At 61.2% G+C, this 16,976-nt stretch overlaps 1 protein-coding gene across 3 annotated transcripts in view; it reads left to right on the plus strand.

Moving 5' to 3' along the window:
- Window positions 1-16,976, plus strand: part of COL7A1 (collagen type VII alpha 1 chain) — a 30,776-nt gene that overhangs the window by 9,821 nt on the left and 3,979 nt on the right. For all 3 annotated transcript variants that reach the window (XM_078078533.1, XM_078078534.1, XM_078078540.1), the window contains exons 33-106: window positions 368-439; window positions 535-570; window positions 705-740; window positions 907-978; window positions 1,089-1,166; window positions 1,409-1,435; window positions 1,518-1,571; window positions 1,713-1,775; window positions 1,868-1,927; window positions 2,032-2,067; window positions 2,266-2,310; window positions 2,390-2,425; window positions 2,779-2,823; window positions 2,907-2,942; window positions 3,078-3,110; window positions 3,448-3,480; window positions 3,660-3,713; window positions 3,790-3,849; window positions 3,946-3,981; window positions 4,085-4,165; window positions 4,269-4,304; window positions 4,503-4,547; window positions 4,721-4,792; window positions 5,017-5,061; window positions 5,314-5,340; window positions 5,539-5,568; window positions 5,687-5,767; window positions 5,844-5,879; window positions 5,956-5,991; window positions 6,081-6,161; window positions 6,419-6,454; window positions 6,829-6,891; window positions 7,128-7,172; window positions 7,867-7,902; window positions 7,976-8,011; window positions 8,121-8,216; window positions 8,323-8,358; window positions 8,446-8,481; window positions 8,589-8,636; window positions 8,938-8,973; window positions 9,106-9,228; window positions 9,311-9,511; window positions 9,605-9,640; window positions 9,730-9,783; window positions 9,967-10,035; window positions 10,112-10,156; window positions 10,277-10,339; window positions 10,471-10,515; window positions 10,841-10,876; window positions 11,006-11,041; window positions 11,183-11,227; window positions 11,445-11,477; window positions 11,557-11,619; window positions 11,710-11,745; window positions 11,825-11,905; window positions 12,037-12,105; window positions 12,232-12,267; window positions 12,346-12,387; window positions 12,801-12,845; window positions 12,934-12,978; window positions 13,670-13,705; window positions 13,789-13,848; window positions 13,987-14,094; window positions 14,283-14,354; window positions 14,497-14,532; window positions 14,725-14,793; window positions 14,891-14,935; window positions 15,162-15,197; window positions 15,311-15,346; window positions 15,426-15,482; window positions 15,632-15,703; window positions 16,190-16,261; window positions 16,471-16,506; window positions 16,821-16,901. In XM_078078533.1, coding sequence (XP_077934659.1) covers window positions 368-439; window positions 535-570; window positions 705-740; window positions 907-978; window positions 1,089-1,166; window positions 1,409-1,435; window positions 1,518-1,571; window positions 1,713-1,775; window positions 1,868-1,927; window positions 2,032-2,067; window positions 2,266-2,310; window positions 2,390-2,425; window positions 2,779-2,823; window positions 2,907-2,942; window positions 3,078-3,110; window positions 3,448-3,480; window positions 3,660-3,713; window positions 3,790-3,849; window positions 3,946-3,981; window positions 4,085-4,165; window positions 4,269-4,304; window positions 4,503-4,547; window positions 4,721-4,792; window positions 5,017-5,061; window positions 5,314-5,340; window positions 5,539-5,568; window positions 5,687-5,767; window positions 5,844-5,879; window positions 5,956-5,991; window positions 6,081-6,161; window positions 6,419-6,454; window positions 6,829-6,891; window positions 7,128-7,172; window positions 7,867-7,902; window positions 7,976-8,011; window positions 8,121-8,216; window positions 8,323-8,358; window positions 8,446-8,481; window positions 8,589-8,636; window positions 8,938-8,973; window positions 9,106-9,228; window positions 9,311-9,511; window positions 9,605-9,640; window positions 9,730-9,783; window positions 9,967-10,035; window positions 10,112-10,156; window positions 10,277-10,339; window positions 10,471-10,515; window positions 10,841-10,876; window positions 11,006-11,041; window positions 11,183-11,227; window positions 11,445-11,477; window positions 11,557-11,619; window positions 11,710-11,745; window positions 11,825-11,905; window positions 12,037-12,105; window positions 12,232-12,267; window positions 12,346-12,387; window positions 12,801-12,845; window positions 12,934-12,978; window positions 13,670-13,705; window positions 13,789-13,848; window positions 13,987-14,094; window positions 14,283-14,354; window positions 14,497-14,532; window positions 14,725-14,793; window positions 14,891-14,935; window positions 15,162-15,197; window positions 15,311-15,346; window positions 15,426-15,482; window positions 15,632-15,703; window positions 16,190-16,261; window positions 16,471-16,506; window positions 16,821-16,901 — 3,969 coding nt within the window. The remainder of the gene's footprint in view (window positions 1-367; window positions 440-534; window positions 571-704; window positions 741-906; window positions 979-1,088; window positions 1,167-1,408; window positions 1,436-1,517; window positions 1,572-1,712; window positions 1,776-1,867; window positions 1,928-2,031; window positions 2,068-2,265; window positions 2,311-2,389; window positions 2,426-2,778; window positions 2,824-2,906; window positions 2,943-3,077; window positions 3,111-3,447; window positions 3,481-3,659; window positions 3,714-3,789; window positions 3,850-3,945; window positions 3,982-4,084; window positions 4,166-4,268; window positions 4,305-4,502; window positions 4,548-4,720; window positions 4,793-5,016; window positions 5,062-5,313; window positions 5,341-5,538; window positions 5,569-5,686; window positions 5,768-5,843; window positions 5,880-5,955; window positions 5,992-6,080; window positions 6,162-6,418; window positions 6,455-6,828; window positions 6,892-7,127; window positions 7,173-7,866; window positions 7,903-7,975; window positions 8,012-8,120; window positions 8,217-8,322; window positions 8,359-8,445; window positions 8,482-8,588; window positions 8,637-8,937; window positions 8,974-9,105; window positions 9,229-9,310; window positions 9,512-9,604; window positions 9,641-9,729; window positions 9,784-9,966; window positions 10,036-10,111; window positions 10,157-10,276; window positions 10,340-10,470; window positions 10,516-10,840; window positions 10,877-11,005; window positions 11,042-11,182; window positions 11,228-11,444; window positions 11,478-11,556; window positions 11,620-11,709; window positions 11,746-11,824; window positions 11,906-12,036; window positions 12,106-12,231; window positions 12,268-12,345; window positions 12,388-12,800; window positions 12,846-12,933; window positions 12,979-13,669; window positions 13,706-13,788; window positions 13,849-13,986; window positions 14,095-14,282; window positions 14,355-14,496; window positions 14,533-14,724; window positions 14,794-14,890; window positions 14,936-15,161; window positions 15,198-15,310; window positions 15,347-15,425; window positions 15,483-15,631; window positions 15,704-16,189; window positions 16,262-16,470; window positions 16,507-16,820; window positions 16,902-16,976) is intronic.

Genomic DNA, 16,976 nt, shown 5'->3' on the forward strand with positions numbered 1-16,976 from the left:
AGGGTTTTTAGAAGACAGAAGGAAAGAACAGGGGAAGAACCACAGGGTATTCCCAGAAGCCTAAGTGGACATTATAAACCACATCAGCGACTTTGGGAAAGGACCTAAAGCAGAGCAGCCAGGGGAGTTTTGAGATTCCGCCAGAGAACCCGGGAGTAAGTTCTAAATCCCAGAGGCAGAGAAGGCCCTCTGCCTCATCACTGCCCTTGTGCCTGGGATGAGGCCCCGTTTAGCTCAGAAGGGCTCCTTCTCTGCCCCACTGCCCCACCCCAGCAACACTCGGGGGCCTGTGGGGTCTGGGCTCCTCCAGCAAACCAGGGGCATGGAGGGAGGGTCCCTTCCTGCCCTGACCTCTTTGCCTCCTTAGGGCTTCCCTGGGGCAGATGGGCCTCCAGGCAGCCCTGGCCGCCCTGGGACTCCTGGAAGCCCTGGCTCAAAGGTAAGCAAGGCTTGCCCTTGCAGGTCACACGCTGGGACTCTTTGCTTGCGTGGGTGGGTGGGTGGTCTGACTGTCCTGACGGCTTCCATTAACAGGGCTCCCCAGGGTGGCCTGGTCCTCGTGGAGAAACAGTAAGTTGCTTTCCCTTCTTTGCTCATCCAGTGTCTTCCCAAAGTTCTTTCTGCGGGGCGGGGGCCTGCTGGGGTGGGGCAGCGAAGATGCGCTTTGTGCCCAAGCATGACCCTTTGCTCCATTTTGCCCTCAGGGAGAGCGAGGACCTCGAGGCCCAAAGGGGGAGCCGGTAGGTGCAGGGGGAAGGGAGGGAACCAGGATGGCCCAGGGAGGAGCAGGCTGGACACTGTGCAGGGCCTATGGCATGATAAGGAATAGCTGAGGCCCCTCTAGGGGCTTCTCCCACCTCAAGGCTCCCATACCCTGAATCCTGTCCACTGCTTTCTGTCCTGTAGGGAGAGCCTGGACGAGTCATTGGAGGCGAGGGCCCAGGGCTTCCTGGGCAGAAAGGGGACCCTGGACCTCCGGTAAGTTCCAGAACATGTGGGGGCAAGTGATGTGTGGTGGGGGGCCAGCGGGAGGCAGGGTGGGAGTAGGGGTCTGTGGGGTATACTTTATACTTTGTCTCTTCCATCAGGGCCTCCCTGGATCCCGTGGCCCACTGGGGGACCCAGGACCCCGTGGTCCCCCAGGACTTCCTGGAACGGCCGTGAAGGTGACAACATGACCCCCATATGGTCTCATGACCTCCATATGATCCGGTGACCTAGTGACCCCATTTGAACCCACACAACCCGTACTGGTTGCTCTGACCCCATGTGACCCCTCAGCCCCCCATGGCTCCTCAGTTCCTCCATGACCTTTGTAATCCAATTTGTCCCCCTGACCTTCATTTTTCCCATATATTGGGGAGTGGAGGTGTAGTCCAGGGTCATGGGGCCATGATCTGTCTTTCAGGGTGACAAAGGTGATCGTGGGGAGCGGGTAAGTGAGGGGCAAGGTATCCTGGGGGTGGCTTGGAATTTGATTCCCCTTGGTCATCTCCTCACCTGCTGTTCTTTCTCAGGGCCCTCCAGGACTGGGTGATGGCGGCACTGTTCCAGGGGAGCCTGGGCTGCCGGTGAGGGAGCCCTGAGGCTTTGCTGGGGAACTTGGGGCCATGCTCAGGGGTGTGGATACTGGGGCTGGGGCTCTGCTGGGGCAGTGGGTGGGTGCTGGGCCTCACAGTTTGGGGCTCATGTTTTTACCCACTTTCCCCTAGGGTCTTCCTGGAAGCCCCGGACCCCAAGGCCCAGTTGGCCCCTCTGGAGAGAAAGGAGAAAAGGTAGGAAGCCTGACCCCTTGGTGTCCCAGTTCTGGGGCGGGGGTGGGGGTGGGTTGGGGGCAGGGTCTTCTACTCATCTATTTCTCCTTCAGGGTGACAGTGAGGATGGAGCCCCAGGCCTCCCAGGACAACCTGGAAGCCCGGGTGAGCGGGTGAGTGTAGGGGCAAGGGTTTTGAGGGGCAGCCACAGCTCCCTCAACCTCCTACCCTCTACGCTATCCTTATGCCCAAACCCAAATCTCTGAACCCTTTCTAGGGCTTTCGAGGACCTCCTGGAGACATTGGCCCCAAAGTAAGCACCATTTGGGGGGGTCAGGTGTGGGGTGTGACACACTGGGACTGCTATAGGCTTGGGGGAGGTGGGGGGATCAGGAGATGAGGGTTCTCAACAGGTCAGAGGTTGTGGTTTCAGGGGCAGGATGGCTAGAGTTTGAGACACCTTCTCTGCGGTTTGACAGTCAAGGCACCTCTCCTATCCTTCTCCCCTTAGGGTGACAGAGGACTGAAAGGGGCTGTGGGTGAAACTGGAGAGAAGGTAACTGCAGCCGAGGGGTCTCTTGGGGCCCCAGAGGGTCTGGGGCTGGACTCAGCTCTGACCCATCCTGTTCCTTCAGGGTGAACGTGGATCCCCCGGCCCAGTGGGACCCCAGGTGAGCCCTCTGACCCCAGTGCCAGTGCCCAGCTGACTCGAGTTCTGTGCCCCTTCCTGGTTTTGACTTCTCAACCTTGACTCCCCCTGCCCCTCACCTCTCCTCACATAACTCCTGCTGATGCGGGCTCTAACCCTCAACCCCTGGGACCCGCTTTTAACTTCCTGACCCTGCTGAACTGACCTTGACTTCCACTGATCTGCTCTCCGTCGCCCCGCTGAGTTCGACCCCTGCCACCTGAATCCTGACCTTTCGTGCCCTCTCTCCTGCACCCTCACAGCCTCTAGCCCTTGTTTGCCATGATCTCCCTGCCGCCACCCCCCCAGACCAGCATGTCTGCTCTTCTTCCCCAGGGGCTGCCTGGAGTGGCTGGACGTCCCGGAGCTGAGGGGCCCGAAGTGAGTCTGTGACTGTGGTGGGACCGGGAGAGGGCTTTTCATGTGTTCCTCCCACTCTGGCTTCACACCTTTTCCACATGCAGGGACCACCAGGACCTGCCGGCCGCCGAGGAGAGAAGGTGGGTCATTGCCTGGGGACCAGTCCCCTCCCCACTGCACCCCGTACTAGGAGGGATCGTGGCAGGTGGGACACCAGGCCCTTGGGTTCCTAGGTGGGTCTCTGACCAATCCCTGCCTCTGTCCTTTTTGCACAGGGGGAGCCTGGTCGCCCTGGGGACCCCGCAGTGGTGAGCAAAGGAAGGACGGCCGGCACTGGCCTGCCTGTAGACCAGCGTTCCAGGCTGGGACCTCGTAACCTTGGGGCCCTGAGCAGGCTAAGAGTTCTGTGACTCTCCTTATGCTATAACACATCTCCTGAGTCCTGGCTGTCACCTGTGACCCTGTGATGTCACACAGGTCATGAGCTCCATGTAACCCCTGCCCGGCTCCCAGCCGTGACTCTGTGATCTCTGGACAGAGACTGAGCTCCGTGACTTGCAGTTTGATATTACCCCATCCCCAGTCAGCCACATAGTACTACGCTGCCCAGGTGGGGCCAAGCATGTCTGTCCTGTTTGTTTTCAGGGACCTGACGGTGTCGGGGCCAAAGGAGAGAAGGTAATTCTGGCGAGAGTGAAAGGAGGCTGACACAGGGTTGAGGTCAAGGTCACAGGGCCTGCTTGGAGGCCCCTGGGGGGTAGAGAGTTCTGCATGATTGCTAGGTCAGGGTGGTGGCGGGGGGTGGTTCATGGAACCTGGGGCTGATGCTGATGGTTGATGGTCTTTGTCACCTCCAGGGAGATGTGGGGCCCACTGGGCCCAGAGGAGCTGCAGGACTCAAAGGGGAGCGGGTGAGTGAAGGGAAAGTGTCTAGGGGGTAGGGCAGGTGAGGGTTGTGCTCCCTGACGTCTGATTCTTCCACCACAGGGCCCACCTGGCTTGGTTCTTCCCGGAGACCCTGGCGCCAAGGGGGACCCTGGAGACCGGGTGAATAAATGTGGGATTGGGGAGTGTGATAGAAGGAGATGAGGTAGTACCTGGGAGCCCCAACTAAGTCCTGTACCCCCTTCCCACGCCCTGCAGGGTCCCATTGGCCTCACCGGCAGAGCAGGACCCCCGGTGAGTACCTGTGACCTTGAGTAACCTCGAGGTTTCTGGGATTACCACCCCCCAAGGGTGGGCTACTTGCATCGTGATCACCTCACTTCTGCCTCCTCTACAGGGTGACTCGGGGCCTCTTGGAGAGAAGGGAGACCCTGGGCGGCCTGGCACCCCAGGACCTGTCGGCCCCCGAGGACGAGATGTAAGAAAGCTGGAGTTGGGGGGAGTCCTGGGGGACAGGGGAGTAGGGTGTTGTTGGCACCACGGGGCATCTGGGGCCCAGGGCTGACTCTCCTGTCTCACAGGGTGAAGTTGGAGAGAAAGGTGACACGGGCCCCCCGGTGAGACTCCTTCCCACTGTGATTTCTGAGCCTCTACCCTTGAACTGGGATCCCTCTGGGCTGGGGGCTCCACCAGGTCATCCAGTCCATTCCCCTGCCTACTGTCCAGCTGGTGCCAGGCCCTTCTCTGCCCCTTCTCCCCGAGTCAGAGTTTGAGTCCAGCCTACCTGCTCAGTGTGGCTTTCTCTCCATCACCAGGGTGACCCAGGTTTGCCTGGGAAAGCTGGCGAGCGTGGCCTTCGGGTAAGCCTGGCAGGGCGAAGTAAGGGGATGCTGGAGAGTCTGGAGGGAGGCCTGGTGTGACGGAAAACTCTGGCATGGTTTGGGGGTGATGAACCTGGGGCAGCATGGGGGGGCTCATGGGAAACCTGCAAAATGCTGGGAGGAGCCTGTCTCAGGCCAGCTGCTCTTCCCAGGGGGTACCTGGAGCTCGGGGGCCTGTGGGTGAGAAGGGGGACCAAGGAGATCCTGGAGAGGATGGACAAAACGTGAGTCCTAACCCCTGACCCCTAACCCCAACTTCAACCAGCCAGTTCCCAGCCCCTGCTCTTGCCGCCCCAACCCTGCAATGCTCAATCCTCACAGTCCCCTGTGACCCCTTCATCGCAACCTCCAGAGGCCACCAGGATCCCCATGAGTCCTTAGTTTGCTTCCCAAACTCCCTGAAACTGCCGCCTGTCTTGAGTGACCCTGACCCCCTGACTTTCTGCAGGGCAGCCCTGGACCATCTGGACCCAAGGGGGTCCGTGGGGAGCCGGTGAGTACCCCCAGTGTCCTGGGCTCTGGAGGGATGGAGATTTCCAGTGTTTGGTCTGGTCGGTGGCCACATAAGGGGCTTGGGGGTCAAGGTGGGGAGCCACTGATGGCCACCTCCGGGCCTGACCTGCCTTCTGGGGTTTGGCATTGGGATGCTTCTGGGAATCTGGGAGCAGAGTTGGGCCTGGGGCAAACCTGAGCCACGCCCTGGGACCTCGGGGCTCCTATTGACCATAATCATTTCCTTTCCCAGGGTCCCCCAGGACTCCCTGGACGGCTGGTAAGGGTTGAGCTGAGTCTGGTCCTCTGTCATCTCTCTCGCCTGCCCCTGTTGGTGCTGCATGGTGTCCCTTCATCCGTTCCACTGGCTCCCATTTCCCCCATGGCCTCCTGATAGCTCCATTGATCCCATAGCCCCTCACTGGCCCCACTTCTCCTTGCGGAGCCATTCACTGGCCATTCCCTTCCCTCCCCCCAGGTAGACCCGGGACTTGGAGCTGGAGAGAAGGTACCAGGGTCTGTGGGTGGAGCAGGACTCGGAGCACAGGAAGCATCCCAAGTGCCTCCATGAGGGGCATGCCTGTGGCCCTCGGGCTCTTCCTTCAACGAGCTTGTCTCTGCCACAGGGAGAGCCTGGGGACCGTGGGCAGGAGGGTCCTCGAGGACCCAAGGGTGACCCGGGTCCCCCAGGAGCCTCTGGCGAGAGGGTAAGTGTGGTTGGTCCCCTGAGGAGGTGTGGGTCTGGGAAGGCCTGCTCTGATTTCTTCCTCCCCCCATCCTCAGGGTGTCAGTGGACTTCGGGGGCCCCCAGGCCCTCAGGTGAGTGATGCTCTTTGCCCCAGCAGCCTCAGTCCCTCTCCTACCCTCACCTTTTATCTGACCTTATTCTCTCCAGGGGGACCCAGGTGTCCGAGGCCCAGCAGGAGAGAAGGTGAGAGGGCAGGGAGGTTTTTCAGCCGTGAACCAGGCTCTTAGGTCCATCTTATCCTTTGAGGCCTCTTACCTCTCTGTTTTCCTCAGGGTGACCGGGGTCCACCCGGCCTGGATGGCCGTGGTGGGCTAGATGGGAAACTGGGAGCCCCTGGCCCCCCTGGGCCGCATGTGAGTCGTGATGGGCCCTGTGTGGTCACGCCCTCCCCTTCCCTCTTCACATGACCCCAGCCTCACCTGGGTCTTCGTGGTCTTGATGAGCTCCGGAGCCAGATGGGGTGTTTGTGTCTTCTCCCAGAACCCGCCTGGGCGGGGGGGGGTTAGCGCCTGGCAGGCCCTGAGTTCGCGGGAAGCAGTGGTCGTGTCAGCGGGGCGTGCTCCTGACCCCGTGGTCACTGCAGACTCCCTGACTCTGAGTCTCTCCTCAGGGTGCAACAGGCAAAGCTGGAGACCCAGGGAGAGACGTAAGTGAGGGGAGATGTTAGGCTCAGGGTGGCTCAGGGGTCCAGCATGAACTGCAGCCGGGTCGCCACACCACGGCGTCAGTGGGAACAGTGGGAGTTGGTCCAGCCTGGGGCTTGGGAGGCTCTCAGTCCCTGGCAGGCAGGCTTTAGCAGGGTCCAGCTTTCTGACCTTCTCTGCCTTGGGGGCCTTAGTAGGTCCCCCAAGTCCTGGAGGTTCTTTCCTGGGGAGTTTTAGCAGGGGACCTCAATGAAACCTCCAAATTTTAGGGGTCTCTACCCTCAAGGAGCATCTTAGTGGGGTCCTCTCCAGTCCATAGGTGTGCTTCGGGGGCTCTCTCAGGGGCTCTCTCAATCCTAGCAAAGACTTTTTGCAGGGGCTTCCGGGCCTCCGAGGAGAACATGGCCCCCCTGGCCCACCTGGCCCCCCTGGAATCCAGGTGAGACTGAGCTTTCATGGTACCCTTTTTTTTTTTTTTAAGTTTATTTACTTACTTATTTAAGTAATCTAAGTAATCTCTACACCCAACGTGGGGCTCGAACGCATGATCCTGAGTTCAGGGGTTGCACACTCTACCAACTGAGCCAGCCAGGCAGGCGCCCCTCACGGTACCCTTTTGCCGCCTTACTGCCCTCACCTGGGCCCTGACTCCTGATCAATGATCTCTTCCCACAGGGAAGGCCGGGAGACGATGGGAAGCCTGGCCTGAATGGGAAAAACGTGAGTGTCCAGAGCAGACACAGGGACACGTGCTGAGAAACGCCGGCACGTGCACACAGCCCAGATGTGCAGATACACACGGGCCACACACGCAGACCCCTGCTGGGCTGTATCCACACCCACGTACCTAGCCCGGACCTACACACACGTCCACGTGCACACGCACGCAGCCTTGCAGACCGTGAGCCGTGCAGCCGCGCTGCCCGGTGCCCAGATGGACTGACAGCTGCCGAGATCACGCACAGCCAAGGGCGCGGGCGGAGAGCCACAGACACAGATGGAGAGGTGCAGCCGTACTGATGTGAGGCCCCATTCAGGGAAGCTTGGAGACATGTTGACACGCAGATACCGCCACCCAGCCCAGATACGTGCTAAGACGCATGTGGAAGCCGGGCCACAGGCGGACTTGTGTTGAAGTATGGTGAGACACATGTCCAAGGCTCTGGCGTGTGACACATGCAGTTATGTCCACAGTCATTCATACACAGAGGGCCACACATATTGAGATAACACATGAAAGACTTGCAGGCGGATCCTGAGACATACAGATGATTCTCAAGGTACCAGGGGCACACAGACTCACGTCCATCCTGTGTATACATGTATGTGGCCATATGTAGATGTGGTTGAAGATGTGCAGACAGACTGAGACAGTCTGTGAATCTTGGGGCTGACGTGAATCTTCTGCCCACAGGGAGAACCCGGGGACCCTGGAGAAGATGGAAGGAAGGTAAGGCCCCTCACTTGGAGTCTGCTCCGGCCTCAGATTAGGGCCCTGTCTAAAGTGCCCTTGTCTTCCTTAGGGAGAGAAGGGAGATTCGGGCGCCCCTGGGAGAGAAGTAAGTGCTGGAGTCCTCTGCAATCTGACCCCTGACCCCGACTCTGCGGGATACGGCTCCACTCTTTTCCGGGGTCTCAGGGTCCTGATCCTGGCTGCATCCTCCACAGGGTCACGATGGTCCCAAGGGTGAGCGTGGAGCTCCTGGTAGCCCTGGACTCCAGGGCCCCCCAGGCCTCCCGGGGCAGGTGGGCCCCTCTGGCCAGGTGAGTATCCAGGAGGGGAGTTCTAGGACTTGGGAGCAACAGGGGCCATTATGTTTCTGGGGTGCCATGATTCTGTGTGACTGCTTTGTGTTCTGTCCTATCTCAGGGTTTTCCTGGGGTTCCGGGAAACGCAGGCCCCAAGGTGAGTGTGCACATGGTGGGTCGGGGGTGTGGTGAGGGCTGAGCAGGTTTGGGGCATTTCTCCCACCTGATCATTCTTTGTTCTCAGGGTGACCGTGGGGAGACTGGACCCAAAGGGGAACAGGTGAGGTCCCCACCTTTTTCACATGCCCAGGTGGCCATAGCTCCCACCTCCGCACACACACTCCCCCCAGAAACTGGACCCAGCAGCTTGTCTCTTGGTGTCTCCAGGGCCTCCCTGGAGAGCGTGGCCTGAGAGGAGATCCTGGGAGCGTTGGGGTGAGTGAAGCTCAGGACCCGGTCCTTGACTCTCATCCACAGGCCTGAGGGAGCCACCTCTTTCCCCTCCCCCTTGCCATGAAGCCCCACAGGTTCTGTCCCATATGCTCAGTCCCCTGCCCTGCTGGGATTCCCACAGCTGACATTCGGGGAGCCGGGCGATGGGGACACACCAGGGAGGGGCTTCCAGGGCCTCAGGCCTCTTCAACCAGTGCTAAAGGGTCCTGTGGGCCAGAGGCCTGGGGAAGAGGGTATGGAGGCTTCTCTGAGGGCCGCCCCTCACCCCAGCTTTTGTCCCCAGAATGTGGAGCGGTTGCTGGAAACTATTGGCATCAAGGTAGGTTGTTTGGGGGCTGGGAGTGGGAGCAGATGGGAGCCCCGTGGGGCTAGTGGTACCCACATGGCCGGGTGGGGGCCTGGGTGGCTGCAGGGACAGGCCCTGGTTCCCCAACCCCTCTCTATCGCTCAGACGTCCGCCCTGCGGGAGATCGTGGAGACCTGGGATGAGAGTTCCGGCAGCTTCCTGCCCTTGCCCGACCGACGCCGTGGCCCTAAGGGGGAGCCAGGCGAGCGGGGCCCCCCGGGCAAGGAGGTGTGTGTCTGCGGCTCGGTGGGGGCGCCCTGGGGACAGCGTCATTGTGCAGCTAGCCACATTCACTCTTCTGTTCCTCCAGGGCCCCATCGGCTTTTCTGGAGAACGCGGGCTGAAGGGAGATCGTGGAGACCCTGGCCCTCAGGGGCCACCAGGCCTGGCCCTGGGAGAGAGGGGCCCCCCTGGACCTCCCGGCCTTGCTGGGGAGCCTGGAAAGCCTGGCATTCCTGGGCTCCCAGGCCGGGCTGGGGGCACGGGGGAGGCAGGAAGGCCAGGAGAGAGGGTAAGCGGGGCTAGCCAGGAGGGCTGGGGATGCGGGCCCAGGAGGAGCTGGACCCCCCTGGACATGACCCCCACCCTGCTATTTGCATCTCAGGGAGAACGGGGAGAGAAAGGAGAACGTGGAGAACAGGTGAGCTGGGGGGGGAGGGTAGTCCTTGTGGGGTGGGACTGCCTGGGCGCTGTGCTGGGGCAGCCCTGCCATTTCCTTCTTCTCTGCAGGGAAGAGACGGCCCTCCTGGCCTCCCTGGACCTCCCGGCCCCCCCGGTCGCAAGGTGATCAGCCCAGCCCTGCCCCAGGCCTGTGACTCTTGATACTAGGAGGCCACCATTAACTCAGGCCCCAGAAACTCTATGTGGTGTCTCTGACCCAAACTCCTGTGGGATCTTGTGAGTGAGGAGGACCCCTCCGTGCCTCTGTGACAGACACCTCTCTCCCCTGTGACCTTGTATGTGTAGGTGGCTGTGGAAGAGCCAGATCCTGGCCTCTCTGGAGTGCAAGGACCCCCTGGATTCAAGGGCGCAAAGGTCAGTGTGTGGGATCAGTTAGGGGGCCACCTCCTGCCCTGGCACCAGGGCCCGGCTTGACATGTCATCCCTACAGGGGGAGCCAGGCAGTGACGGCGACCGAGGCCCCAAGGGAGACAGGGTGAGGCCCCCCACTCCCCGCACCGTGCTTCCCCCTCCTTTATGGGAGCCCACGAGGGATGGTGTGTACGTGGGCACACGGCAGTGACTGGGGGCTCAGGGCATGCCTTTCTGCTTGCAGGGTGTGCCAGGCCTCAAGGGAGACCAGGGAGAGCCCGGACAGAGGGGTCTGGACGGCAGCCGGGTGAGTCTGCACCACAATGCGCAGCCCCGCCTCCCAGCCCCGGGCTCTTACAGTGTGGTCTGGACTGGAGTCTGCACGGCCTGGGAGTGTCTCGGGGAGGGACAGCATGGCCTTAAATCTGTTCTCTCCAGGGCCTACCAGGAGAGCGTGGTGTGGCTGGACCCGAAGGGAAGCCGGTAGGTGGTGGCAGGCACGGCGTGGCCCAGGCTCCCGGGGACAGCCGCTCTCTGCCATGTGCGGGCTCTCTGGTGACAGGGTGTTGTGCCTGAGAGCCCAGCTGTGAGTGCAGATGCCCGATCTGTGTGCGTGTGCATGTGCGCGCATATAGGCCACTATGTATTATCCCTGAGGGGCGGGCCCTGGGTGCGGGGTGATCTATGCCTGGGCGGTGGGGGGGGAGGGCGGCCTACAAGTGGGCTCCCTAGACAAAGGCCTCCAGAGGGTGGGAACAGGCCCAAGTGAGGCCCAGATTGAGGCTCAGCAGCCCCCTTCTCTATCCAGGGTTTGCAAGGTCCGAGGGGGACCCCTGGCCCAGTGGTGAGTATCCTAGAATCATCCCCCGCTCCTGCCCCCATCCAACCCCATCCTACAGGGGGCAGTCCTTCCTGAGTTTCCCTGGGGGGGTGGCACTGGCTCCCCCTCTCAGACTCTTTCTCTCTCCAACAGGGTGGCCATGGAGACCCTGGGCCACCCGGTGCCCCGGTGAGTCACGGGAGCTTACAGTCTGGTGGGGGTGGGCTGGGCATTGATCCCCACTAAGGAGCCAGGCCTTGTTTGCATGAATCCCCGAGCCTGGGCTGATAACTCTGACCCCTGTCCCCTGCTCTTATTACTTTTTTCTAGGGTCTTGCTGGCCCCGCAGGACCCCAGGGTCCTTCTGGCCTGAAGGTGAGTATGGGTGTGTGCGGGTGTGTGGCTAAAAGGAAGAGGAGGCTCATTGGAGCCAGGTCCACACCAGGGTAACATCTGCCAAGCCCTGGGATGCCGTCACCCTGCAGTGGGGCTGAGCACCCCGGTGTCCCATCCCTGGGGCCTTTGCTTATGGACAGGGGCTGAGGAGCCTCTTGTCCTTCTGTGGGTGATGCAGTCTCTGGGTTTTCCACAGGGGGAGCCTGGAGAGACAGGACCACCGGGACGGGTGAGTGGCCCAGCTCATGGGTGAGAGCCACAGGGAGCCAGGTGCGGTTGGCCCTGCCCTGAACTCTCTCTTCTCCCAGGGTCTGCCTGGACCCACTGGAGCTGTGGGACTTCCCGGCCCTCCTGGCCCTTCAGGCTTGGTGGTGAGTGAGGTCCCTGCAGGGACACTTTTTCCTGCCCTCTGGGTCCCACGTTGTCCCATGTCCCCCTCATATCTGACTTGTCTCCCTCAGGGTCCTCAGGGCGCGCCAGGTTTGCCTGGCCAAGTGGTGAGTTCTGGGGATCGAGGCCGGGCTCCAGGAGTCAGGAGTCCATGGGCAGGCCCCTAACAGAGCCCCTGCCTCTCAGGGGGAGACGGGAAAGCCGGGAGCCCCAGGTCGTGATGGTGCTGGTGGAAAAGATGGAGACAGAGGAGCTCCTGGCGTGCCGGTGTGTGTTTGGGGGCAGCTTGCTTCGGGCCTGGGACGGGGCCCGGTCCTGTGCCCGGAGGGTGAGGGGAGCAGGGCAGCAGGGCCGGGGCGGTGGGCAGGCTCTGAGTTCTTCACACTGCTCTGTCGCAGGGGTCACCAGGTGTGCCCGGCCCTGTTGGACCTAAAGGAGAGCCTGGACCCATGGGGGCTCCTGGACAGGTGATCCTGACCTGACCCCGACCCTCCGTGCCTCACCGTGTCTAGTGCTGGCCTCCCATCCGGGATGGCGGGGTGGGGCTGGGGAGAAGGCAGGAGGCGAGGTAGCTCACTGGGCATTCCCCACAGGCTGTGGTCGGGCCCCCTGGAGCAAAGGGAGAGAAGGTGAGTGTGCGGAAGGCCTGGGGGGAGGGGCCAAGTGCTGGAGGCCAAGGCATCCCACTGACCCTTGTCCCACATCAGGGAGCGCCTGGAGGCCTCGTGGGAGACCTGCTGGGAGAGCCGGTGAGTGTGGAGCCTCCGACAGCACCCATCACCCATCCTTGTGACGCTCGGCTGCCATAACACGTGACCCTCAGCTTCCATAATACGTGACACTCGGCTTCCATAATACGTGACACTCGGCTTCCATAATACATGATCCTGGGCTTCCATAATACGTGACGCTCGGCTTCCATAATACGTGACCCTGGGCTTCCATAATACGTGACCCTGGGCTTCCATAATACGTGACGCTCGGCTTCCATAATACGTGACCCTGGGCTTCCATAATACGTGACGCTCGGCTTCCATAATACGTGACGCTCGGCTTCCATAATACGTGTCACGTTTGACCGCGGGCCTCATGCCTCCTTCCTTGAGTATCCTTTTTTAATGACCCTAATGCCCATGTTGCTTCCTGTCCCCTGCCTCTACAGGGGGCCAAAGGTGACCGAGGACTGCCAGGGCCTCGGGGTGAGAAGGTGAGGTGGGCCCGGCCCAAGGGCCAGAGCGCTGGGTCGAGGGGGCCAGGTTGGGTGGCTAGACCCCCTTACCGCCCTTTCTGTGCAGGGTGAAGCTGGCCGTGCCGGGGAGCCTGGAGACCCTGGGGAAGATGTGAGTCTGGGGTCTGGGCAAGTCTGAGCTTGGGAGGAGGAGTGCAGTTGTGGACCCGAGGCACCATTCCCGGGCCTGTGCACCTTCCAGCATTCAGGATCCTGGTCCTGGGCACACACAGGGACCAAGCCTCTTGGCTTCCACGCTCCCCGGGGGAGGCGGGAGGCGTCTTTGCTTCCTGGTGCCTGTTCCTGGTCTCCAGCTCCTCAGTGTGTCTGAGCACACGTGTGTGGTTCCTGTCCGTTGCCCCCGGTCTCAGGACACAGCACAGTTCCTGGGGGCTTCTCTTGCTCACCTGCTTATGCTTCCCGGATCCCCTGCCCCCTCCGAGTCCAGGTCTCAGCTCCCTCGGCTGGGGTGGCTCTGAGTTCCTGCACTGGCATGCTCATGGGATCTCCCGTGAGCCTGTGCTCACATCTGAGGTCCCTGAGCCTGTGTTCCTGTGTGACACTACGTGTCCGTAGTCATGCCCGAACTCACCCGTATCTGTGCTCACATCTGAGCTTCCCTCTGTCTGTGCCCTCACGAGTCCATCGTCGCCTCTGAGCTCCTGTGAGTCAGTCCTTGTGTACATGTCTGAGTCCCACGTCTCCATGAGCACATCTCAGCGGCCCTGGGAATACTCTTGGGCCATGTCTCAGCTCTGGGTTCACGTTCCTCCCCTCAAGTACTGTTTACTTTGGTTTTTTAGGGTCAAAAAGGGGCTCCTGGACTCAAGGGTAATAAGGTATGTATACCCTAAAGTGTCTCTGCTGGAGGTCATGTTCCTGAGACTCCCTGGGCCTGACCTGACCCCTCTTTCCCTTGAAGGGTGACCCAGGAGTTGGGGTCCAGGGCCCCCCTGGGCCAGCTGGTCCTCTAGGTCTGAAGGTAAGTCGATGCCCCGTCACTGGTGGTGGGCAGTGGGCAGGGAGGTCCCTGGAAGGATGAAGAAGAGGGCAGGCCGGGGGCTAGTTCTGGGAAGGAGTCCCGTTGGGACCATTCCTCCCTTTGCTATCTCTGTTCCAGGGAGATGTGGGCCCCCCTGGCCCCCCTGGTGCTCCTGGTGTTGTTGGATTCCCTGGTCAGACAGGCCCTCGAGGAGAGATGGGTCAGCCAGGCCCCAGTGGAGAGCGGGTAAGTATGCTGAGAACAGCATGTGGGGACTTGGTGACTTCAGGACCTCTGAGTCTGGTAGTGGGTGAGCAGGTGAGGAGGAGAAGGGGGCCCGGGCCCTGCCTCGGGGGCTCCCAGTCTTGGAGGGGCCAAGGAGGAGGAAGGTCCCCAAGTCACCCTCTGCCTCTTTCGCTGCATTGTTCCGGTAGGGTCTGGCAGGTCTCCCAGGGAGAGAGGGTGCCCCAGGTCCCTTGGGGCCACCTGGACCACCAGGGTCAACGGTGAGTAGAAGTGCCCCAGTGTCCCAGGTATCTGATTCCGGTGTGTTGGAGTCTGTCCATGTGGGGACTGGACACACTGCGTGCTTGGGTATGTGTGTGTGCCTTTGAGGGGCCCGGGACCCTCACCTTACTCTGCCCGCAGGGAGCTCCTGGAGCCTCTGGACTCAAAGGAGACAAGGTAGATGGGACAAGGCTGCTGGCTCTCCTGTATCCGTCACCCCCCACCTCCACTGACCTCCCATCACCCCCTCCTGCCTCAACTGACTCCCATCACCCCCTCCCGCCTCCACTGACCCCCATCACCCTGTCTGTCCCGCTCTGTCCCCCACTGATTCCTCTCGCATATCCCCGGTATCCTATTGATCTCCAGGGAGACCCTGGAGCAGGTCTGCCTGGGGCCCGCGGCGAGCGTGGGGAGCGTGGGGAGCCAGGTGTCCGGGTATGTATGTCCTGCTCTGCGGCCACAGCCCCCTTTAGCACAGCTCTCACCTCTGATTTCCAGCTTCTGAGTCAATGAACTTAATGTCAACATGCAGGGTGAAGATGGCCGTCCTGGCCAGGAGGGACCCCGAGGACTCATGGTGGGTCCCCTTGGGGAGAGCGCCAGCGGTGTGGCTTCAGTCCCCTGCCTGTGCCCTCTGTGCCCTTGGGACACTCTCTGTAGCCCTCTGGTTCTTCTTATGTACTCTCTGGTCCTTCATCTCTCCTATTCCCCTGGGACTCCTTAGTCCTCCCTTGCCCCCTGAGCAGTCTCCCCACTAATGCCCCCAAATTCCCTTAGCTCACTGTTGTCTTCTTCTCATATAGGGGCCCCCAGGCAGCCGGGGCGAGCGTGGGGAGAAGGTAAGGACATGGAGGAAAAGATCCCCGGGGTGGGCAGGGTTGGGGCTAGATCTTGTAATTCAGGATTTGGAACTCCTCCGGTTTGGAGAGATTCACACTCTTCCACCCAACAGGGTGACGCTGGAGCCTCAGGGCTAAAGGGTGACAAGGTGAGTGTGGGCATGGGAGAGGGCAGAGGCATGGACTAAGGGTGCTCCTGACTCCTCTGACTGCCCCCTGTCCACTCAGGGTGATGCAGCCATGGCTGTGGGGCCTCCAGGGCCACGGGGTGCCAAGGGGGACATGGTGAGTAGTTCTGGCCCCTGGACAGCCTGGGTCTCTCTTGGATGTGGGAGGGGCTCCTCTGGGGGCTGGGCTAGGGGATCTGAGAGCTCAAACTCAGATGGGGTGAGGGCCCTCCAGCCCCTGGCCCTGACTTCTGACCCCTGGCCCAGGGCGAACGAGGGCCTCCGGGCATAGATGGTGACAAAGGACCTCGTGGAGACAATGGGAACCCTGGAGAGAAGGTACAGGGAAGAGGGTGGGGTACTCTGTGTGGGGTTGGGAGAGGGTTTCTGTGGGCTGTGGGGGCTCTATTGAGGGTCTGGAGGATAGGAGGGGAGGATGGGGGGCTTTTGGGGGGTCAGAGGGGAAGGGTTCAGTGGACTGTAGTAACTCTGTGGGATGGCTGAGAGGATGGGGGCTCCCTGGAGGTCTCGAGTACCTCCATGTGAGGTCACCAAGGAGCTCTGTGGAATGTAGCTCCAGGAGAGGCCCTCTGGGAACAGACAGGGGCTTTTCCGGTATCAGGGGTGCTCCAGGTAGGTGTAGGGGCCCCGTGGTAGGAGGGAGGGGCAGGGACCTGAGAGCCTGGGGTGAGAAATGAGCCCCGCTGGGGGCAGTGGGTGGGAGCAGCATTGGCTGGCTCTCCTCACCCGGCAGCTTCCAGTCTCACTCCAAGCCTCCAGCCCGGTCTAGTCCTGATTGTGTCCCTCTCCCGGTCACACCCACAGGGCACCAAAGGAGAGCCTGGTGACAAGGGTTCAGCCGGGTTGCTGGGAGCTCGTGGACTCACAGGACTCAAGGTCAGCCCCACCCCAGGCACAGACCCAGACCCACCGGTCACAAACATCTGTCTTGTGGGTGTCCTCTGAATGTTGGAAGGTTTCCAGCCTCCCTCCCTGTTGGCCACGTGTGTGTTTACATGGGATCTGTGTGCGGCCTGGGAGTCCCTGAGTGGCATGGGGGACAGTCACGTTGAAGGGCTGCCCTCCCCCATCTGTGCTTCCCACAGGGTGAGCCTGGCACCGCAGGGATCCCAGGTGACCCGGTAAGATGCCCCTGCTCCCACAGAGACGCCCTGCCCCACAGGGCCCCTGTCCTCATGTGGTGGCCTTTGACCTTTCAGTGACTGGTGCTCTCGTGGTGTCCTCATGCTGCCCGGGGCCCCCACCTTCACAGTAACTGCTGTGATGATCCCACCCACAGGGTGACCCCTGCCCCTGGACAGCCCTGCCCTTCCAGCAGCTCTGGCCTCCAATAGTGACTCTCACCCTGTGATGTTCCCTGTTCCTTTCATCCAGAGTGATTCTCCTGGATCCCTCCTGACCTCCTTGACTTCATATTGACCCCTTTCCCCACCAGGGATCCCCAGGAAAGGATGGAGCCCCTGGTGTCCGAGGAGACAAAGGAGATATTGGTTTCATGGGTCCCCGGGGCCTCAAGGTGGGAAGGGGCTGGGGTTTTTTCCTCGTTGGGCGGGGGGTGGGGGGTGCTAATGTTGGAGGGCAAGGTATCTGG

This window comes from Halichoerus grypus, chromosome 1 (assembly GCF_964656455.1).
Source record: "Halichoerus grypus chromosome 1, mHalGry1.hap1.1, whole genome shotgun sequence".
Classification (NCBI taxonomy): domain Eukaryota; kingdom Metazoa; phylum Chordata; class Mammalia; order Carnivora; family Phocidae; genus Halichoerus; species Halichoerus grypus.